Raw genomic sequence first — 20,526 nt, forward strand, 5'->3', positions numbered from 1 at the left:
TTACTGTTATAAGCAATGCTGTAATGTACATACAAATTTTTGTGCCTAAAAGAAACTTAGAAATGATATGAAAACCACAACCAGGAGTGATCAGGGAATTGACCAAAATTACGCAGCTGAAATCTTGCAGAAACTAAGTGGGGTCTTCTGCTTATCAATCCTGGTCTCTTTCCTCCGTACCAGTAGTTCTCAATCCCTACTGCAGATTCTCAAATCACCTGCTGAGATTTAAAAATATATCATGTCCTCGCTTCACCTCCAGACATTCTGAATTAATTTATCTGGGGTGAAGCCCAGGTAGCAGTATTTTTAAAAAACTCCCCTGGGGGCTCTAATGTGCTGCAGGATTAGGAGCCACTGCTCTATACCAGGCAGCTGCTGGAATCAAGACTTCACGGAGAGCTGTCCTGGAACCCTCTCAGCATTAGCTTCTGCAAGTTAAACAGGGAATGGTATAATAGAGTCTCTCAAAACATCCTATAATTATTCTTTCTTGAGCTAACTGGACCCGAGTATGTTACTCTGGTAACTTCTTGGTCCATTTTCGTGGGGTCTTTGGTCTTGAAAGAGAAATTTCAAGTGTGTGTTCAGGAGAATACATTGGAGGAGAAGTGCTTCTTCATGTAACTGCTCAGGTTTTAAGAGAGTTTTGAGTGTCTGCTTTACAGGTGGTACGGGGAAGGGCTGGAGAGCAAATGAGGAGCTGCAGCTTTAGTATCTCAGACTTTTCCCATTTGTACTCACAGCCACAGAGCCCGTTAGCATTACTCGCACACAGATCTCCATGGGTCTGAGCCCCTCCTGCTTGGCTACAGCCAGCCTCTTTAGGCATCTCCAGGAATTCCAGGGTTGAATTTCTGTAAAATACTGGTAGGTGTCTAAATGGTTCCATTAGTTGCTCACTGTCATGGTAAGCTGGCCTGAGCATCTGCAGCCTCAGGCCCTAACTGTCCTACAGAGGTATCAATCAGACCAGAACTTGTCCATCACTACCATTCATTGTGCCTTTTTGTTGCAGGGTAGTTGGAAATAGCTTGCAAGCTGAGGCTAGGGAAAATGGTGCTCACCCACCATGTTTTCAGACCAGAGATTGCAAATTAGGAGAAGACTGCCTTCTGTGTTTTCCAGTTATTTAGACAAGTGTCTGGAGGGAAAGTTAATTGGCCCACAAAGCTCTAGGATTTAGTGATTCAGCAGTTCAATTCATACCCACAGGTTCCCTCTCCAGGGCCTGAGCTGAGGAGTATGGGGCCATGATATACCATACCCAGAGCACCACTCTCTCAGTGAAACTGGCCCGATTTTCCAACAAGCCAGATGCCAATAGAATTGAAGCAAATTTACATTTGTACAATGAAACACACCTGCTGCCTGCTGACCAACTCCTTTTCCTTGCCCCTCCTGTTTTCCTTTCTGGCTGTATAAACCTGTAACTTTAGTGAGGAAGAAGGAATGGATTTGAGATCCGGCTCTCGTGTCTCTGGCTGATGTCACGCGCAATATAATAAAGCCTTCTTCCCATGTCAATACTCATCGTCTCAGTGATTGGCTTTTTGTGCAGTGAACAACAGGACCTAGCCTGGACCCCTGGTGTTCAGTAACATTAGAAACTACAGCAAAATGCTAGATTCCCTTCTCCCTTATGGTGGATTTGCTCCTGGGGGATTCCTACTGCCCTTCCTGTGATCTGCATGCTTCAGATCTGTATAATACATTAGAACACCAATTGAAGATAAATGATGAAATACAAATGGAGGAGATGGGTGTCCATTTACAAGTGATAGAAGAAGCTGCTTGATCCTAGCTCTGGTTACTCAGAAATTCCTTCACAATAAATAACAGGATGGCTGGAGCGGGGCACCTGTGGGGTAGTGGGCAAGATCGTGGGCTAGAGGTGAGGAGATCTGCCTGCTCATTCCAACTCAGTAGCTCACATGCTGTGTGACTGAGGCAAGTCACCTCACCTCTCACGGCTTCGGTTTCCTCATATGTAAAACAGGGATAAATAATTCCCAGCATATAGAGGTGCAGAAAGGATTAAATGTCATAATTTTGGTGGAAGCATGTTACATCTTGTAAATCACTAGAATATGTACAGTCAGAGTGGGGTCCACCCATTCAGTAAAGGGTAAGTGTGCCTCTTACCCTCGGGAGCCTCTCAGGCTTCAAGATATCAAGGAGTAGGATACAGCACTCCTTTAGCTCTAAAGTTGAAGTCTGAAACAACAACATCATCAACAACAACAACAAAAGCCCTGTAAGGGACTTCACAAGGCACCTAGGAAGGAATACAGTCCCAATAGCTGTTCTTTCTGTTACTCCCTGGCTTAGATTGCTGAGCTAGGGTGGAGATGCTCCCACATCAAGAACACCTCCCTTATCGCTTGCTCTGTTCCCATCTCTACCTCCATCCCCAGTATTTGAATATGCCAATCTGCTTGGGGGCATCTCTTTTATCCCTGGAGGAGGGTGGAAGTTGAAATGGGTGGGAAATAGATCTAGAAAAAGGCAGAGGATGGCGGGTTGAGTGGTACATTTACCACTTTGATGGCGAGTTGAGTGGTATGTTTACCACCGGGACCCTAGAATAAACTTAAACCTTGATGAGATGGAGTGAGGTAGACATGACAAGAAATACATAAACAGTTTCTGAGTGGCACTTTCTCAAGCCCCAGGCCACTGAGTATGGCACAGAATCGGTAGAGAGGCCGACTCACATTTCAGTATATAACTCATTCACTCTGGGGACTGCAAGCTTTCAGAGCACCTCAAGACAACCCCCTTACCTGGATTTTTCAGAGTGATGGCAAGGAAGTTGTGCTAAGGGGCCTCGTGGGCAGTGGGCATGGACAAGGGACAGCTGAAGCAGGAGAGGGAGAGGAGGGTTGAAGTTGCTGTGTGATGCCTGTGGTTGCAGACTGATTGGTGGGCTCATGTGCACTATCTCTTTGGGAACTAATACAATAATATAAAATTTTTAAAGAACATGAAAGTTTTGGAGTTACGGATTCAATTGTCCTCAAAAGCCCCAGAAAAATGCAATTGCATTAGCAATATAATAGTGATGTTTAAAATGTTGATGTTGAATCTAATTAGAATAAAGTATTGAGGAAAAAATTAAATTATAGAAATCCCAGATCTCAGAGTTTTAATGAACTTCTGTGTTAGTCATATGATCCAGTTTCCCTTCAAATGTACAAATTTCTTCCCTAGACATCACTCCGCAGGTAATACCTATGTTTCTCGATGCCTAATCTCCTTCACTTCAGTTCCCTTTCACTTGGCTACTTTACTGGAGGAGGGAGAGGAAAGGGCAGGAGAAAAATGGATGGGCTACATTAAATCTTGAGTCTTAGAATAGGGACAAATTAAGTTTTGAAAAGGAAATGTTTGATGTAGGTTCCACACCTGTAAGCAAAAAAAGCTGATCATAGAATGAACACTGTGCTGGGAATTCAGAAATAGTTGTCTAGAAATGGCCATAACTCTTTTGTGTAGATTGACATCGGTCAATATTTCACATACAGTGTTCTCTTGCAGTTAAATCCTACCAGCTACTAAATCATATAAATAACAAGAAAGTAGGTTAAGAAGTTTTTTTCCCTTTAGGGTCTCATTTAGGTAAAGTTAAATATGTATGCCCAATATTTAGCATGCATGCAGACCTCAGACTCTGTTATATACCCGACAGGCTGTCTTGATCTTAATTATAATAAGATTGATGGTTCCTGTTTGATGCAAGAGAGTAATATGTGAGCCATATGATAATTTGCCTTTGTCTTCTCGGCAAAAGAGAGGGTCTTTAAAGCAATTTGACTTCAGAACAAATTAACAAATATGATAATTTCTTTATGTTCAATTCCAGAAAGGTTTAACATGTTCCTAAGGCTAATTTAAAAGATTTGGTCTTCATTAATAATTCAAAGCCAAAATGTATTTCCTTTTTTCTCAATATTTGGCGTATTATTTTTATTTTAATTATGTAACAGGTATTGACAAGTTTTAACACTCAATAATGTGACATTCTGAAAGCAGCAAAGAAAGAAGGTGATAAAGGTCACAGTTACTAACATAAACTCAAAGTGATAAAACACTCAGGCATTTCTTTAATTGTTCACATCCAACAATCCACAAATATTCTGAACAAACAAGCAGGTGATAATTAACAGAGGTAGATGCTAATGGCTGAGAGCCACTTTTAGTCAGCAGACTTTTTCTATGGGCCAACATATAAAAATTGTGATATTTCACACGTAAACTTGAATTCATCAATTCTCTTAAGAAAAAGTCACACACACAAAATGGCACATTTGGCCAATATTTCCCCATGGGACTCAGCAAACAGTGAAGCCTGGTGGCAGCTGCCTGCTTCAGATCCAGGGGCACGTGCTCACCCCGACAGCACTGCTCCACTGTGTCCACTTTTTCGCTTCACCTACCCAGGGCCCTGCTGGACCTGGGTTTGGAGACCTTGAATTGCACACTCCCTCCAATCACCAACTCTGCGACTGGAGAGTCCCTTTTATTTGCCTTCAACTCCATTCCTTTATCTCCTGGCAGTACCCACTCCTTAGTCAGCATAGTTCCCAAAGAACTGGTTCGGCCCTCCTTCCCCATTTTCTCTTTTCTTTTCCAGCTGAATCATTCTCCTTCCCTGCCTCTTTCCCCCCTCACATCCCACAGAATTTCCTTCTCAGAAGATGGAGAATGCCTTTATAATGCTGACACGTGAAGCAAGACTTTCCTGGAATGAACTGTGTGATCACATATATCTTTTGGAAAGATTACACCTAAATAGATATCTGAACTCGCTTCACATTTTCATTAGCTCTACAATGGCGCTGTGTAATAACCTAATACTAAAATTTAGAGAAGAATTTAAACCACTCTGAGCCTGAACAGATTTGGTAGCTTAAAACATATTTCATCCTCAGAAAACAAAAGATTGAATCTATGAATATAGAAACAGTTGATATGGCTTGTTTTATGGAAGGAACATTTGCCAAGTGATTTTGCATTATGGTGCATGCTGTGGTCTAAAATAATCCTCATTATTCAATGATGGTACAGTACTCAAACAGATGCAACCATTTGAGCTCAAACTTCAGATAGTAAGAAAATGTGACTTATGGTGGAAAGACATGCAGGGGAGTCACCGAGTTTGGAAGAGACAGCAATCTCCTTCAAATCGTGTTCTTCCCTATGTAGAGAGTCGTCAGTGAGGGCTGAATCATGTTCTCGTTCCTGACTGTGCGCTGACTGGCAGGGGTCATCTCTCTGTGCACACAGATAAGGCTCCTCAAATGTCCACAGGTGACTACCCCACAGCTACACTCTTTCAAAATGATGACAACTGGGGCCTTTGGCCATCTGCTTTGGTCAAGGAAAACGACCCAGCTGGGGAGAGACCTTCCATTCAGCCTTCAGTAGGGTGAGTATTTCTCTCTTCCAGGCAGAGGACAGCTGTATTCATTGGAACTGGACATTACCAAATTATGGTCACAAAAAGATTCTGACCATTTATATTGGCCTCACCTAGCTCACTTGAGGACAGAGAATCTGTTGTAGTCCTCACAGGGAAGGTCTTTCTACACTGGCCACTATTTTTGAGCAGGACCCAGATAAGTATTATTACAACACCAAATAGATTTTTGTAAAAGTTAATGAAGTGCTTGTAAGAACAGGAACAAGAGTCTGAAGGTGATTGGTCTTTGACTTGCTTTCCAGTTACTTTTTACTCTGTGGAAATGTATCCATTTCCTCCCACCCACATTTTGTTACAGCAGGATAGGACAGAATGGAGTAGAATCATTTATTAGAAAAAAAATTACACAAACCCAAAATGTTTCTGATGCACGATTCAAGAAACATTAAGTGCTTATTATATATCAGGGACCATTTTAGCAATAAATTTGTATTGCTACCTAAATTTTTCCTACCTCAGCAATATTTTGGTGAGGATAAGGGAAAATGATTTATTCTTTAATTCTAAGATAAATAGGACTGTTCATGGTAATGAAAAAATAGGAATATGATATAAAAGATGAAAACTCAGAAAATGTCTGTTTACTGACAATATGTAAAAGAGACAAAAGGCCAGGTGTAGTGGCTCACGCCTGTAATCCCAGCACTTTGGGAGGCCGAGGTGGGCAGATCACCCAAGGTCAGGAATTTGAGACCAGCCTGGCCAACATGGTGGAACCCCATCTCTACTAAGAATACAAAAATTAGCCGAGCGTGGTGGCTCATGCCTGTAGTCCCAGCTACTCGGGAGGCTGAGGCAGGAGAATCCTTGAACCCGGGAGACAGAGGTTGCAGTGATCCAAGGCCGTGGCGCTGTACTCCAGATTGGGTGAGAGAGCAAGACTCTGTCTCAAAAAATAAATAAAAAAGAATTTTAAAAACCCCATCAAGTTCCCAGATTTCCTCAGCTTAGTGAGTGGATGGCAAGACTGGAAATAAGAATTCCATGCCAAAATGGAACACTTCAAAATGAGACCCACTAAGGGAATAAAAGAGTCTAAAACTCAGAGCCTGAAGCCCCAACAATCAGTCATTTTGGCTGGAAACTAGAAATCTCATGAGGGAGGCAATTTAGGTAATTACCGTGATGATTTTAACGCCATTTGTGGGAGAACAGGAGCTCTTGTGGATTTATTGACAAGGGATTTCAGTATTTTAAGAAGTAGTGTTTTTGAGATTGGTCTGATAATCTCTTCCGGATCTCATTTCCTATGATTTCTTCCCATCTTTTCTCCCAGCCTCAGTGTTACTTTCTTAGGAGTGTCCCTGTCACTCCAGGGGGAGGCTGTCTCTCCTTCAAACCCTTCCAGCACTTCCTACCATTCCCCACCCTCACCCCCCGTGCTCATTGATGTCCTGGAGTGGAGCTGGTGGCCAATGCCATTGTTGTGATGGGGAGTCCTGCCCCTGCTAACATGTCCTCCCCTGGGAAAAAGTAGGTCAATTCTTGAAACACCCAGAATTCAGCCCACCCAGACCTGGGTCAGAGTCTGATCCCATAGGGTCATGTCTAGGACTTGCATAGTCAAACAACCAGGAAAGAAGGTGCCCCCAAATGAAGCAATGTGAGTAAATATGGTATAGGAAAAGAAAGACTGAAAAATTAGGGGTCCAGAGAAAAGTGCTGAGGCCTCAAGAATGCAGAGCCAAGATCCATTTACATTCCAGTGGCGGCTTCAGTAAGGCCATAGTTTTGTTATTTTTTTCCTTCCTGCCTGTTTTCCTCCTCTTAGTAGCTGAGGAAATCTTAAAAACCCTCAAATTGGCTGTGTGCTGGCTGAAGAGATCCTTGTTCTGAAGTGTGTCCGGGGGAAGAGAGGCTCTGAGTGGAAATAATAGTTTGTGGCAGTAGAAAAGAAGGAAAGCAATCCTGTGGCCAGTCCAAGAAAGAAGGGTCTGTCAGGAAACAGCACAATATGGTGGCAAGAATAAAGACTCTGGCACCAGAGAGACCAGTGTTCAAACTCCAGCTCCACCAAACATCTTGACCAAATATCTCAACTTTTCAGAACCCCAGTTCACTATAAAATGGAGATTTAAAAAATACCTAACATTTTGAGTTCTCTAGAAAGTTTCCAAGTGAGCTTCACCTAAAATCCAGAGACAGCTCTGGAATCTATTTGCTCTGGACAGGACCAACATCTTGGAACCATAGGGAAAAGGCAAAAGAATCATGAGTATCTCAGTCCTGACATTCTTGAGTTGGTGAAATAATCTCAGCTCCCACCCAAATACACAGCTGGCTCTATGATGAGGCCAATCTGTGAACAGGTTGGTCTCTGTTATTTGCAAGTAAATGTGCTTCCCAGTCAACATACCAGCCTTCAAAAACAGTATCTTCCCGGGTTGTAGGTAAACGTTATTTCAGATGAATCATATTCATTTCATCATGAATATGATTTAATCGTGAATTATATGCACAAAGGGAACAGCACATAGTAGGCTCTTAGCACATTTAAACTCCTAGTTCTGTTTCCCCATGGTTCAAAACAGACAATTAGTGTCTCCTGAGGCTTACCTATGGCAGAGGCCTATGACTGTATAACTAAAAGAGAGAGGACATTGCTATTTGCTCTTCAAAGTTCAGCCCAAGTGACATCATTCCCTTTATGAAGTTGTTTTCCCTGGCTACACCCAGTCAGGCAGAGCTGATTACTCTTCCTCTACTGTATCCTCTGCTTACTTCTATTGCAGAGTTGATTCCATTGTTCTGCAATGATTTGTTTGATGTCTATCTCTATACAGAGGCTGGGTGATAAGCTCCTCAGGGGCAAGGGCCATGTTGATTCATCTTTATGCTTCTGGAGGCTCTCACAATGTCTGGCCCATAATACGTGTTCAGTGTTTAATGAAAGGAACAAATGAACTAAGAGGAAAATGAGCAGGAAGGAGAGGTTAATGCTGATGGATCTACCTTTACTTCTTTCTCCCACTCCAGCCTCCCTTTTCCTCACTCCTCACATCCAAACTCCATACTCTTCCGGTCTCCCCAGTCTTGCTAGAGATCCTGCCCTAGGCCTCAGGAAGCATGACTTTGGCTTATAGATTAGGAAATTTGTGTTCTCAGCAGACAGCTGGTATGGAGAGAGATGTATGCAAATCAGATCATGAAACTTGCAGTCAGGGAAATTACATGACACCGCCCTGGCTGCTGGGACATTCAGGAAGTTGCTGTGTGAGGCTTCTGAGAAACTCTTTTAAGAAAGGCCACATTTAATCGGCTTATGTCTGTGCTCTCTGCCCTTTCTACTTGCCTGGAACATGGATACAATTTCTGAAGCTGCAACATCAATCTTGGGACCTTGAGGAAAAGCCCCAGAGAACTACGGAAATCTCAGTCATGATGTTCTTCAATCATGAACCAATGTTGGCGATCCCTACCCCTTTAGGTATTTAATTATGTGAGAAAAAGCCACCTTTATATGTTTAAGTCACTGATGTCTGGCCTATGTTACTGGCAGCTGAAGATAATTCCAAACTGAAAATGCAGTCTTCAAGGACATTTACCTTGCTGTTGGCTGCTGCCTCAAATGCTTTTCTCTACAATTATCGTAGGACTGGTCCCTTCTCAAAGTCAGATATTCAGTTCGAATGTTACCTTCTCAGAGGCGCCTTTTTGACCACCTATCAGAAGATAACTACCCACACTGCATATATCATTCCTTAACAATATCATCTTGTTTTCTTTTCCTCACTGCATGTATCACTATCTGAAATGCTCTCTTTTGTTTGTTTCTTCTCAGTCACCAGCCCCACCCCTGCCGCCACCACCACACACACCATGAATACAAGGACTTTATTTTGTTCAAAGCTGTTGTATCTACCGCACCTAGAAAAGCACTATGAATAGGTTCCCAGAAAGAAAGAGGACTGCTGGAGTTGGGCATGAATCTATTTTCCCATAGAAGATACAGTTATATATGATGAAAAGGGTTGTAATTTAGGAAATTATGGGTTAAATACTGTTTATGACCTAAGTACTATGTATAACATTGTTTATATGGGATAATGAGTTCCAAGTCCAATTTCCCTTAATGAGCTCATTATGATCTTGACCATAGATCATCCTGTAATTTATCCCCATCTCCAGAAAACCCTTCCTGCTTCCTTGAGTTTTCTAGCTGCTTCCCACCTTTTATTCATAACAGTTTATCAGATTTTAACTCCTTGATGAAATTTTTTTCTTTCATTTATTTATGGAGGTTTAAAATTTTTTTTTAAAAGGGTCTCAATCTCATGTAGATTTTTTAAAAAATTGATTTCTTGAGTGTCACTACCTATACTCCTTGCAGGCTCTATCTCATTTCACATCCTGTCTTGTGAAAATTATACTTAAGTCCTTTCAAAGCCAACTCACCTAACTTCCTGCCCTCCCAGTGGTTTCTAAACTTCATATCTTTTCCATGAGTTCACTTAAAAGCAGCAAAATCTTTTTTTCAATCCTTTCCAGACCCTTTCCCCTGTTCCACTTTTCAGTGTGAGGAGCATGGCAGACTATAATGAGAGTGCAGGTAAGACCTTGACATGCAGGGGAGTGAAGTTTTTCTTTTACTGGCTAACGAGTATGGATTTACGTATAGAAACTATATATGTAGATGAATGGAATAGGGTCACTCTGTTACACACACTTAAGGAGTAAAAGCTAGACCAGTTTGAGGAAGTGGAGTGTTTAGAAGTGAAGTGGTAAAACATCCAGGAATATAGGTTGGGTACTGTGACAGAGGTCGTTAGTTGTTTCCCAATCCCCATTCTTTCCATTTTCCTTAGTGATGAAGTCCTTTTTATTTAAGGTGGCAATGAAAAAAGACTGTATTCCCCATTCTTGCTTGCAATTAGGTGTGACCATATGGTACAGTTCTGGAAGTTTTGTTTGAAACTGATTAAGGAGTGCTGACCCATCTGGACATGGTGGCCTTTTGCCCTTCCTCTTTCCTTCCTCCTTCTGTGCTGGAACATGGATGGATGGCTGAACTTCTGTGCTCATCTTGCCTCATAAAGCAAGGTTGAGGACAGAAACCATAAACAAAGAATGGGCGCAGAACCATCTGGTTTCATGGAGCCACTGTACCAGTTCCGAATTGCCCAACCTAGGACTTTTTTTTTTTTTTTTTTCTGGGCAAGAATAAACCCTGGTGTCTTTAGCAATTGCTACTTTGAATTTTCTGTTAAATATAGCCAAGTATAATCTTTTTTGATACAGATGCACACTTGGGAAGCTTTTAAAAATACCCCAATGCCCAGCAGCATCCCAGACCAATTAAATCAGAAACTCTAGGGATGGCACTAAAGCATGAGCAAATTTTTAAAGCTTCTCAGGTGATTCCCATGTGCAGCCCAGGTTGAGAATCGCTGTTCTAGGCAGATAGGCCTCATATGTTGCATGTTCAACAATCTCCTGGGAGATGCAGTGGTGCTTGTTAAAAATTTGGATTTCCTATCCTTACCTCCCCAGAGGTTTTGGTTCTTCAGGTCTAAGGACATCCCACCCACGTGATTCTGATACAGGAAATCTAGTTTCAAATTTGAAGAAACACTGCTTTAGGCAATAGGAAATCTTTAGAAGTTTTAAAGCAAAGAAGTGACAAGATCAGAGGAGCATTTTAGGAGGAGGATTAGCCTGGATCTAGTGAATAAATTGAAGAGAAGAGGTGAGAGATTGAACTCAAGGGGACCAATTGGGAGGTACTACAACAGCTGATGGCCAGAGGGGATACATTTGTGAACTAAGAGGTGGCCACAGAAATGGGGAAAAAAAAAAAGAAGGCACACAATAGACACTGAAAAAGATAAAACACTACAGGACTTGGTACCTGATGGGATAAGGGTGGGGGCACTTCAAGATATTCTCAGTAACTGAAGAATACATGAGGGCCTTGGCTTCTTCCGGGTTAGTATATATTTCCCCTTGTGCTCAAACTTAGATTGGTGTAGTTTATTAGTTTTCTATATATCTGCAGCCGCAAATGTTAAATTGACTTTTGTTAACCTGATTGTATCTAGAGTCTTCTATTAGGTTGAAAACATATATTTAGGTCAAGAGTGGTGAGTCACACTAATAATCCTGGCAGTTTGGGAGGCTGAGCTGGGAGTGTTGCTTGAGGCCAGAAGTTCAGGACAAGCTTTGGCAACATTGCAAGACCCCAGTCTCTGTAATAAGTTTTTTAAAAAATTAGCTGTGTCTCATGGTGCATGCCTGTAGTCCCAGCTACTCAGGAGGCTGATGCACAAGGATTGCTTGAGCCTAGGAGTTCAAGATCAGCCTAGGCAACAGAGTGAGACCCCATCTCTAAAAATAAATAATAATAATAATTATTATTATTCGCTAAATTAGTTCTATTTAAAGGCTCAGATACTTTATCCTAACCAGAATCAATCTCACAAATAAGTTTACTCTGTGTGTGTGTATTATATATGTCTATGTGTGTATGTGTGTGTATATATATGTTTGTGTGTGTGTGTGTATGTACACATATAGGCAAGTAATTAAATGTTTTTCATAAAGTTTTACCTTTTTTAAAGTCATGTTTTGTAAAGCAAAGGAAATAAACAGGCAGTATAAATACTGTTCTGGAGCTGTGCTTTCTGTAGGTGTCTTTTTGGGATAAGACACAGCTAAACTCTCAGGGCCTAGAATTTTAAACAACAGTTCAAAAAGGTGATCTCAATGGTAACTGATTAATTAACTATTCAATATAAAGTGTCCACTAAGCAGAGAGATGTTATGGTAATATTTTATCAAATAACATAAATTAAATATAATTACTTTATGAGTAATTCTAAGATACACAATGCCCGCTGATTTGTCATAATAATGAACACCTACGCCTCAGAAATGGCTCTTAGGTATGCTCTTCGAGTCCTCTGTTATTTGAAAACCAACATATTGGTTTTAGAATTATATAAAAAAATAGTTAAATGTAATAAGATGTAAACTAATGTAATCTCTCAATTCTTACTAAAGTCTGTATCAAGACCCCGCTTCTGTTAAGAATAGATTTTAAAATACCAAGTAAACTTGATGAATAGAGAAGACAACTATATCATCACTGAGCTTACCACTCAGGGTGCAAAGATGAGTGAAACAGTCTTGCTCTCTTGCACTTTAGAGTACACATAATAAAGTGACAGTGAATTTTTCCAAAGTTAGTTTTAGATTTAATTTTCTCTCTAATTGGAACATCTATTAAGAAGACTCTAACAAGGTGAAAGTCATTAAATCTGTTCAAAACATAAAACGGCTAAACTTCAATAGGCAATGGGGGAACACTTGTCTAGATGCCATATCACATTTTGCTGAGTTGCTAATAATAGCCCTCTTCTTTAATCTGGTGTGAATCAGAACCTTGTCACTTGCTCTGGAGTATGCTTATGGTCCTTAAGCAACAGTGTTAGCATCATTGAGGGGCCACCACCTGCTCAATTCTCTCATGCACACCAGGGAAAGTGAATACCCCCTGTGTGGGTGTGGATTGTCAGTTGCTTCATCAGCTCTCCCCAGTATTGCCTCTTGTAGCTGGTTTTGGTTTATCTTTATAATGTGATTAAAAGTTCTAACTGTATTAGAGACTCAGTATCTTTGTGAACAACTCCATTTCATACAGAAAACATTCTATTCTATGTTCACAAACTCTACCCTTATATGAGTTACGACCTTGCAGATGATTAAATATTGGGTCTTGGGATGACTTTGTATGAAAGTACAGAGAGAGTATATAGAAAATCCCAGGCAAAATCCCACCTCTAGTTGGGGCAAAACAACCCAAAGTGTGTATTTAGCTGCAGATAGGTCAAGGAAATTTGTCATGGGTTAAATTATGCTCCCTTTCCCCCAACCAAATTCATATATTGAAGTCCTAACCCCCTAGTACCTCAGAATGTGACCTTTTTTTTTTGAAAATAGGGTCATTGCAGGTGTAAATAATGAAGCTAGGATGAGGGCATACTGGAGTAGAATTGGCCCCTAATTCAATATGACTGGTGTCCTTGTAAAAAAGGGAAATTTGAACATGGATGCACACACGAAGAAAAGGCCATGTGAAGCTAAAGGCAGAGATACTTCACCAAACCGAATAAAGTGAAAGATGGTCAGCAAACCACCAGAAGCTAGCGGGGAAGCATGGAGCAGATCCTTCCTCATGGCCCTCAGAGGGAACCAACCCTGCTGACACCTTGACCTTAGACTTCCAGCCTCCAGAACTGTGGGACAATAAATTTCTTTTATTTAAGCCACTCCGTTTGTGGTACTTTGTCACGGTAGCCTTAGCAAACTAATATTGAATTGTTCTTCCATCATTATCTTTATGGGTAGTATATTCTTTTGGTATAGACAGAGCTTGCCTTTCACTATTTGACCAGTGAGAGCTAAACATTTTAAAGCAAAACACCTTTAATAGGAAGAGAAAAGAAAAGACAGAGTGGGTGGCCTGGCATGCCTGCCAACCACAGGTCCCTTTTACTAACGGCAGAGGCTGTCACTGCCCACATAAGGCCTCCTCCACTGTGTGGATCAAAGAAGGCTGAGAACTGCTTCCATGGTCACCAAGCTCTTCTTCCATACTCTGTCACCACACATCTTTGCTGCTGGCTCAGCCAGTGTTGAAAGGACTATTGCTAAGCTGCAATACTTTATTCTCCCTTATCTCACTCTCTCACCTCCTAACTTCCTAACAAACAGAACAAGGGGAGGAACAAGAAACCAACTATAAGTGGGACTGAAAAAATCGTGGCAAAAAAATTAAACGCAAATCAAAACCAAAACGGCCCACCCCAACCCCCCAAGAAAAGGCAGGAGGAGGAGAAGGAGGAGAAGGAAAGAACATGAGGAAAGAGAAGGAGAAAAGGAGAGAAACATAGGTCTGGTTGGGCAGGAAAATCATTGCTGGAGGGAAAAACCTGAAATAGGAAATTAAGATTCTTCTTGTGAATGTTTGGATCTCAACAAATTATTTCTGGAATTCAATCATCAAACTTCTTGCATGATATTTATTTTTTCATAGCTCAGTTCTGTAAACAAGGTCCATGTGATTCTCTATGAATTAACATAGAATAATGAGATGAGGAAGCCAGGAGATTCAGAAGTCATTCAATGTAACACTCTCATTTTGGCATGCAGGGAATTTAACAGACTTGTCCAATGTCATATAGCCTATACCAGAACTAGGCCAAAAGATTTTGTAAATATTATTTGATATATGAAGAATCTAGGCTGATTTATATAAAAAATTTCTAAACTTAACTACTTTTGAATCTTAACATCTCCATATAATTGTTATGGTATCCCAGAACAGGCTTTTTGATAGCCATCTGGGAAACTTCAACCTAGAAAATGTCTCAGAATATAATATAAGAAACCAAGGTAAGCAAAGATTTATTCCAGCCAAAGTATTCATTTGGAAAATATTTGATGGATTAACACTTTTTATATAAATGTATCTCGACAATCTGAATTTTTAAATGTCTTATTATATTACCACTAACTTGCACTTAATAGCATTTACTGTATACTTGCAGTCTCCTAACTACTTGATCCCCACAATGCCACATACTCTGGTCCCATTATTCATTAACTGCATTTTGCTGTTGAGGAAACTGAAGCAGAGAGGGAGAGATAATATCTTTGCCTGACTTCATACTACGTGTGACTAGCAGCACAGCCAGACTGCGAGTCTGGCCCCAAAGTCTATGTACTTAACCATGGTACCAGACTACCACTGACCACTCTGTGAATCAATCTGCATACAAATTCACACATGTCCTTAGCAAGTGGTAAAGCCTTGTCTAATCTGATTTAGAATCAGTGCTCTTTCCCATCACACTCTACTGTCTCTCATATTGTCATACTTAAACTTAAGATCTGGAGTAAATCCTTCTACATTTAGATTCTCTTGAGAACCATTAATCAAAAGCAGCAGTGTGAGAAAGATTCAGTCCAACACAGACACTGCAGAAGTACAGCAGCACAAAGAGAATCCTGACCACCAGTGCCCCAGCCATAGCAGTAACTCCCGAGGTGTGCTGAAGGATGTTGGCTCCTGGGGCCACTCGTACCTTGTATGCTATGCTCATCTCTCCTCATTCTCAGGTGTAGTTGATGCAACAGGTACTAGACCAGGGAGCAGGAGATCCAGGTCCCAGTCTTAGAGCAGCCTCTGACTGGCAGTGCCATTGACAGGCTGGACATGTGGTCCCTGCTTCACATACCTAGCTCAGTTAACTCTCTCAAGTACCCCACGAGCGGGCATGACACTAGTTTACAGATGAAGGAATTGTGGCTCAGAGAGTTAAGCATTCCATCAAGGTCATAAAAGATGATACTCAGTCCAAGTCTGCCGGACTTCAAAGTCTTCACGTATTCTTTGTCAAGTTGCCTCAAAAGTCACTTAAATCCTCTGAATCTTAGACTTCTCAAATATAAAGTGCCATGGAGCCCTAGGGATTCTATGAAGTGTCTAGAAGTCACTTTGGGTAGGAAGTCCAAAAGGCAGGACCTGGCCTACTCCTGATATGCACATGGACACACACACACCCCCCAAGCAGTGCAGAGTAATGCCACTATGACTGTCTTTATAAATGTGGCTTTCTACATTTAGATTGAAGAGAGGATTTACTGCTAAAAAAGTTTGAGGCCCATTCTTGCAAGTGATCTTTAAGGCCCCTCTTAGCTTTAATGTCTGGGAGAGGCTCAGAGTTGTAAAGATACCATAACTTTAGTAAATCAAGACAGTCAGAGGAGACTTTGTATTCACCTGGCTAGGTCTGTCAAGAATGCAGATATCTGATGCCTTTGAAAGAAAAGGCTGTGTCTGAACTCTGCTGATCTAAACACAATTTGAAAAACTGTGTTGATTGTGTGTGAAGATGGCCTTCTTATACAGGGCCAGTTAGAAAAAACGTAGTCTGAGTTTTCTTCTGCTGTGAGCTCCACCATTCCTTGAGGGTTTCAGTTGGTCAGGGATGAAAGGTATATAGCATTAGTGACTTGTTTAATGCTAACTCCTTGTTTTTCCTCTTCTTCTCTATCTTGCCTCATCTTCTTTTTACCCTGTCCACCTTCAATCCTGTCTACCTCCTATGGCCCCAAAGCCAGCTGGCAGACCAGGAAGTGGGGGTCTGTATTGGTAGAAAATGAATAAATTCACTTACTCCTTCAAGTCCTGCCTTTCCCGCACTTGTATTCCTACATAGAGCAAAGCATTGGTGCTTAAACAATAGCCATGAGGCAGGTGTCTTGAGGAATGCATGGGGAGCCAAGTGTTACTTTTCCTCCACCCTGTAGCTCATACCCCTTCATTAAAAGCTACATATGTAGAAAATAATAAAGTTGACAAAAAAAAACAACAAGTGTTCATGATGGTGATAATACCTTTCTAAAAAACAATTATTGAGGTATACTTTGTATGCCATAAAATTCACTCGTTATTAGTTACAATTCAATGACTTTTAGTAAATATACGGTATTGTACAACCATCACCATAGTCCAATTCTGGAACATTTCCATCATCCCAAAAAGATTCCTCGAGCACATCTGTAGTCTCTACCTGCTCTTGCCTCCAGTTCTAGGTAACCACTAATCTACTTTCTGTCTCTATAGATTTGCTTTTCCTGGGCATTTCACATGAATGGAATCACATGATATGTGGTATTTTGTGACTGGCTTTTTCAGTTAGCATACTCTTTTTAAGATTCATTTGTATTTTATCGTGTATCCTTTATATATAGCACCTTTTTGAATGGCAGCATTAATAGAGGAAAAAGCATGAATATCAGAAGCATGCAAACATGGGGCAGAATCAAAGCTGTGTCACTTCTTAACTGTGTAACTTTGGGCAAGTTCCTCAATCTCTCTAGACCTATTTGTAGAATAAGAATAATAATCCCTCCCTCAGCTGAAAGGGAATAGCTGGGTTGTGATGACAAATAGTGGGCGCTCAAGAAATCCAGTTCTTCTCTCTAAATTTCACCAAAAACCTTTGCTTTTCTCATCCCTGCTTCAAACTTTAAAGTGACTCCTACAGCCTCCCTACCAGCCTTCACATCAAGCTTGAAACAAGAATCCACATAACAAGTGATATCAGAAACGGAATTCCGCCAAAGGGAATCACATCCTTCATTAATGGAGCCCAGATGGTGAGGAACTAAAGGGATTTCCTTCAATTATATTGCTGTCATTTTTTATAACGAACATCAAATTACATTTAATTATTATTGTAAGGGGGGAAATGTGTCAAATTCTATCTTAGAATATTTTATGGAGTTGGTTTTCCTTTGGCAAGGCTCTAAGAACCTTATTTTACCATGAATTCTTATAAAACTGCGCCCATTAACATCAACACTCAGATAACATGCAAGCAAGTAGCAAAGAGCTAAAAACACCAGAGTAAATAAAATCCACCTCATGCCAGGTGCCATGGTGCATTCTTGTAGTCCCAGCTACTCTGGAAGCTAAGGCAGGAGGATTGAGCGCAGGAGTTTAAGACCAGCTGGGGTAACATAACTAGAATACCTCTGAAAGAAAAAAAAATCCATCTGAAATCCTCCAAACTCAACTTTTAGCCAATAGTTTCAGACCTTTTCTTTCCTGAACCTTTAGAAAACCCTGAATTTCATGTGTGTAGCAAAATAGACTGAATTGAACTCCTTGTTCATTCCTCCAGCCCACCTTCTCTGATTAGAACATGTTCTCATTTTGAGTTCCAATTCAAAGGGATCCTAAATGCAATCCCATCCTGTAATCTAGGACACAAAGTTTACAGAGTTGCTACTCCTTAGCCCTGAGAGAAAATTTCCTGTCCTAAATCTGCTTTTCCTTTGGAATTATTGTTTATCTGTGCCTTTAAATTTAACAGTGCTCCTTCACATTTCTGATTTATTTTTCTCTCTCTCCTTGTCTGGGATTTATCACAGCTGCATTTCTTCCCCAAACTCCCGAACCACTTAATTCCCTTCCATTACCCAGATTTACTTCTTGTTAAGAATAGTATAAGAGTTAAAACAGAAAAGGATAAGGCTTCTCAATATTTTTACTAAATAAAATAGGGTTATAGCATATTTTGTTTATCCCTCTCTTCAAGGAGATGAGTACAGCATATCATTTTTCATGATATAAAATGCCTGTGGTCAAATGTGAACTAATTATTAAGAGAGGCAATATATGGCTTTCCAGTCTTTATAAACTAGTATTAGTCACTATATATATTATTAGAATTAAAGATGGCAAACAGTGATTCTTTCAAATAAGTAAATTAGATATAATTCCTACAAGTGATCAATTTGTAACATTATCAGGTGAGTCTGACCAATTTGAACTCCTGCTGTGATAAAGATATACTCACATAGATAAACAGATAAATACTATATCCAGTTTGAACCAAACACTTAATGTATCGATGCATTTGTATAAGGATTGCTATGTTTCCTTGCTCTAAGTACTTATCTTGAAAATAGAAACTGTTAACAAAATCCATGGCTAACTTTTTTCCCAATATTAAGAGATGAAAGAAGGAGTAGGTAGGATCCAAAGAGAGAAGTTTTCACATACCGAATTATCTCCTAATACAGGCTTGAAAAACCATAAATCTGATGAACATAAATAAAAATTTGGGGGACAAAGTCATCTTAGTTTTACTGAGATTGTGAATGTCCCCAATCTTTAAAAACTGTTCTTATGCTAAAACTTACCCCTTCAGATCACCACAGTGAAGAGCAATTTATATCTAAGACCTTATTTTAGGGATTTTATTTTAGGCGGTATCATAGGAATTTATCTCATGGTATAAATAGTTTAGTAAATCTGGGATTTGGGAAAGATTTTTCTCTATAGCACAGGCCTTTTGTTCAGCAGCAGATGACAAAATAATTTTGAGGCATGATGATTTAACTTCAGTTTGATGCCCAACCATCCACCCCAAATCTTATGCTCCAAATTCCAGTATGTGGCCAGAGTATTGAAAATTAAGTTTTAAAAAAAATCACTTGATCCAAATCTTCTAAATATATATACATATACAAGAATGACATAGCCTTCAAATTGTGGTTTGGCCTATAGTTTGTGTATAGCTCTCTAAGAGAATTTCGATCTCAAGATTAAAATCTCAAATATGTGGAGATCATCTCTGAGGCCTTGGCTACCATAAAATTCTGTCAGCATCCATGCATCATGTATATGAATTACCAAATAATGCCGAGTCTCCTACCCTGAGATGGCAGCCAATTTTTGGTGTGCCTGACGGGCCATTTCACAGCCTTTGGTTCTTGTCTTGTGCATTTCCGCCCGGAGTGAGGGGCAGCTGACCGAGACATCCCCAATAGAAATGACCAGCTCTCGGTACAGGGCCACTTGTGTGTTGAACTCTTGGACAAGCTGGAAAAGAAGTGAGTTTTTTTTGTTTTGTTTTTTTACCAAACATTTCTCGTCAGAAAGTTTCCTATTTTGGAGTATATAATCAGGGGCCTTGACTGACCCCTCAGTCGGCTCCCCAGATCTCCAGCTAAAGAACCTAGGAATGGTTTAAAGCAGAAGCACCAAAATGGCAAGTCTCTTTGTCCAAGGCAAGTGTTTATTTTCATAGGCAAGCCTGGCCATGGAAGCTCTAATTCCAGACCTACTTCCCCTCTCCCTTTCAGACTCAGTTTCTAAAGAGCAAGAAAGCATATTTGGAGGGCTACCATGCCACTCCCAGGCCAACAGAGAATGATGCTGGGGACTCCTACATAGACGCTCCCCTCTGCTACTGCTAGGACATGGCTTTTAAGTTGCACGGCGGGAGGGGCGGGGGAGGCCACAGGTAGGGTGTAATAGGCAAACCGTTCACCTCTTGCTGGGCCACTGAACCTCTCGGCCTGACGGCCTGACGGGAAGACCAGCTACAGCCTCTGCGCTGGAACCTTCGACCCCTCGGCAGCGCCCCGTGCGCTGTATTTGGGTTTGTTTGCTACTCTCTCTCCAGAAAGCAGCATCCCCACCTCCTCATCTCTCCCTCCCCGGTGAGCGAGCCAGTTCACTG

At 40.8% G+C, this 20,526-nt stretch overlaps 1 protein-coding gene across 1 annotated transcript in view; it reads right to left on the reverse strand.

The window, feature by feature from the left end:
• Positions 1 to 20,526, reverse strand: part of RGS7BP (regulator of G protein signaling 7 binding protein) — a 110,857-nt gene that overhangs the window by 89,029 nt on the left and 1,302 nt on the right. Inside the window, exon 2 of the mRNA XM_007973809.3 lies at positions 19,717 to 19,883. Coding sequence (XP_007972000.1) covers positions 19,717 to 19,883 — 167 coding nt within the window. The remainder of the gene's footprint in view (positions 1 to 19,716; positions 19,884 to 20,526) is intronic.

The sequence above is a fragment of the Chlorocebus sabaeus genome, chromosome 4 (genome assembly GCF_047675955.1).
Source record: "Chlorocebus sabaeus isolate Y175 chromosome 4, mChlSab1.0.hap1, whole genome shotgun sequence".
Classification (NCBI taxonomy): domain Eukaryota; kingdom Metazoa; phylum Chordata; class Mammalia; order Primates; family Cercopithecidae; genus Chlorocebus; species Chlorocebus sabaeus.